This window comes from Folsomia candida, unplaced genomic scaffold, assembly GCF_002217175.1.
Source record: "Folsomia candida strain VU population unplaced genomic scaffold, ASM221717v1 Fcan01_Sc012, whole genome shotgun sequence".
In the NCBI taxonomy this organism is placed as follows: Eukaryota; Metazoa; Arthropoda; class Collembola; order Entomobryomorpha; family Isotomidae; genus Folsomia; species Folsomia candida.
Window position 1 is genome coordinate 4,583,887 of NW_019091204.1, and position 2,186 is coordinate 4,586,072.

General features: G+C 36.0%; 1 protein-coding gene across 1 annotated transcript; it reads right to left on the reverse strand.

Annotated features, from left to right (window-relative positions):
* Positions 1-408: 408 nt before the first annotated feature.
* LOC118437173 lies at positions 409-1,638 on the reverse strand. The gene is made up of 3 exons (XM_035856021.1): positions 1,491-1,638; positions 989-1,210; positions 409-680 (listed from the first exon to the last, which is right to left on the reverse strand). The coding sequence occupies exons 1-3, from the start codon at positions 1,546-1,548 to the stop codon at positions 427-429; spliced, it is 534 nt and encodes a 177-aa protein (XP_035711914.1). The 5' UTR covers positions 1,549-1,638; the 3' UTR covers positions 409-426.
* Between the last annotated feature and the right edge of the window lie 548 nt (positions 1,639-2,186).

Here is a 2,186-nt window from a genome sequence, read left to right on the forward strand (position 1 = left end):
TAAATACCTGCTTACAACAAATTCATGTAGTGTGTACAGTAATAGGTTATTCTTTTGTTGTTCACAATATTTCTAAATTACACTTAATTTAAAAGTATTTGCATATTGTCTAAAATCATGAGTTTAAGTAAAATGTCAGAACTTGTCATTCCTAGTCAGCATTGCTCTCTTTTTTTACCCACTTCTAAACATGATGAAGAGGCTGCACACTTAAAAATAATGTTCCACTGTTGAAAAATTAGTACAATTTGAATATACGATATTTAGTAAACTGTACTAAATCCAGAGTAACGCTAACTCGATATTTAAGGGATAAGTTATCCCTTACATAAGTTATCCCGGATAACGTTTAATTAAGATTTAGTATAATTTACTTAATAGATTGCATTTACTATTCTAAATGGTCACACTATTTTTATGACTATGTTAACGAGTCAACACAAGATTTGCCCAATTAGTAACATTCTTTATCACCGCTTGCATCGTTTCTAAAGAGGTTAAAATCCTTTTTAAGATGTCAAGTAGCCCCGTAAGGCGGTCAGTCAACTCGGTATTGCCATCCTCAACCGCTTTGTCGAGCCGAGGTCGAAGTTTGGCGATAATTTGGGAAAGCAGCGTCTGCACTGAGGGAATTAGATCGTACAAAATTCCTTTAGCCGTGGCTGGCAGCGGGGCAGTACCTGTTCACATTCATATTAATTATTCGTTATATTCGAATGTATTATTTATTTCAATATAATTTTTGAATGAATGAAGGTTGAATAAATATGTATTTGTTCATTTCTAATTCATTAAGATTCCTAATTTAAGAATGGATGAATAATTTTTCTCATTACTCATTTTATATGTGCTACGTGGGGAACAATTAGAACTTCGTCTAATACGGCCAACTTGTGACGAAATGAACTAATGTTCATAATGAATGAATTTTTTTTTCAATTTTTAACTTGAATTAGTTTTGAATAAAAAACTAAATATGTATGTATACCTTGACCAGGTGTGAGTTGAGGAACGGAGGTGGTCAAACTGGAGAGTGAAGATTCAAGGGTAGAAACCAATTGAGTTTCCTGCTCCAACAATACGCTAAACGGATCGTTTGTAACCTCTTGCAGCTCCAAGGTGAGGTTCGAGATGGCGGTGTTCAAGTTTGCTAAGTCCGATGTTGGCAGGGCCCGCCCTGGTAGAGCCCCCATTTCTGGCAGTTGAGGAGCTGTTATTGTTTTCAGAATTTGATCATTTAAGATTTCGGATGATATTTTGTACGCTCTAAATAAAAATGAGTAAAATTTGCTTGAGTAAAAATAGAGGATGGCACAACCAAAAGGTAAAATTTATGTGTCCACCCGTTGGACAAGTTTTAAGGAACAGGTGAGTAAATTTTACTTTCTGGTTGTGTCACCCTCTTTTTCTTCTCGCCCTTGAGCAAATTTTACTTATTTTTATTTAGAGTTTAATTTCTTGCATATAATTGATTTGAAACATTTATTAACCTGCACAGCTACCACCAATCAGAGCCAACCAGCAAATCACGATCAGCCTTAGCTTCATTTTTTCTACAATATTATTATTCAAGCTTATGTAAATGTGTAGAAGACGTGAGTACTGTTCAAAACATGTGTACAACTTGTTAGATCGAGGGCAAAGGTTGAACTGAGCTTTGCTCTTGGGATACATAAATACATAAATAATCTGACAAGGGATGATTCCCGACCGCTTCTCGTGTGCAGGGTACCCACTACGTTTTTTTAGAAATATCTATAGGAAAGAATTCATGTTAGATTCTAAAAAAACGAGTTGGGACCTTGATCATGAGAAGGGGTCGGGAACAATCCCTTGTAAATATTTAGGTACACATGTACATACATTTCCGTCCTTCGTAGTAGCATTTTCAAGTTTATTGTACATATGCACATACCTAGTAGCGCCATATGTATCTGTTATGTCCACACTCTAAGAAATCCGGTGATAAACGTGACTATATCGGTTGTGGTGATCGGGTTTTTTGTCGTTTTGTTGTTGGTGGTGTCCTTCCATGTGATGATTATTTAACTACCACCGAGCTGGTTGTGGTTATTTCCATGCGGTGACCAAGCTGTCACCGAGTGGTGCATATGTATGATAGCCATTCCGGTACAGTCACATGTACATAGTTCGTTCAAAAAATTTCTTAGAGTTTAACAACCCTA

Excerpts from the sequence above, each read along its gene's own strand:
- LOC118437173 (XM_035856021.1), bottom strand. The coding sequence starts at position 1,548 with ATGAAGCTAAGGCTGATCGTGATTTGCTGGTTGGCTCTGATTGGTGGT. Across the intron at positions 1,211-1,490 it reads GATTGGTGGTAGCTGTGCAG|CTCCTCAACTGCCAGAAATG; the intron begins GTTAATAAATGT and ends AAACAATAACAG. Across the intron at positions 681-988 it reads TCAACTCACACCTGGTCAAG|GTACTGCCCCGCTGCCAGCC; the intron begins GTATACATACAT and ends GAATGTGAACAG.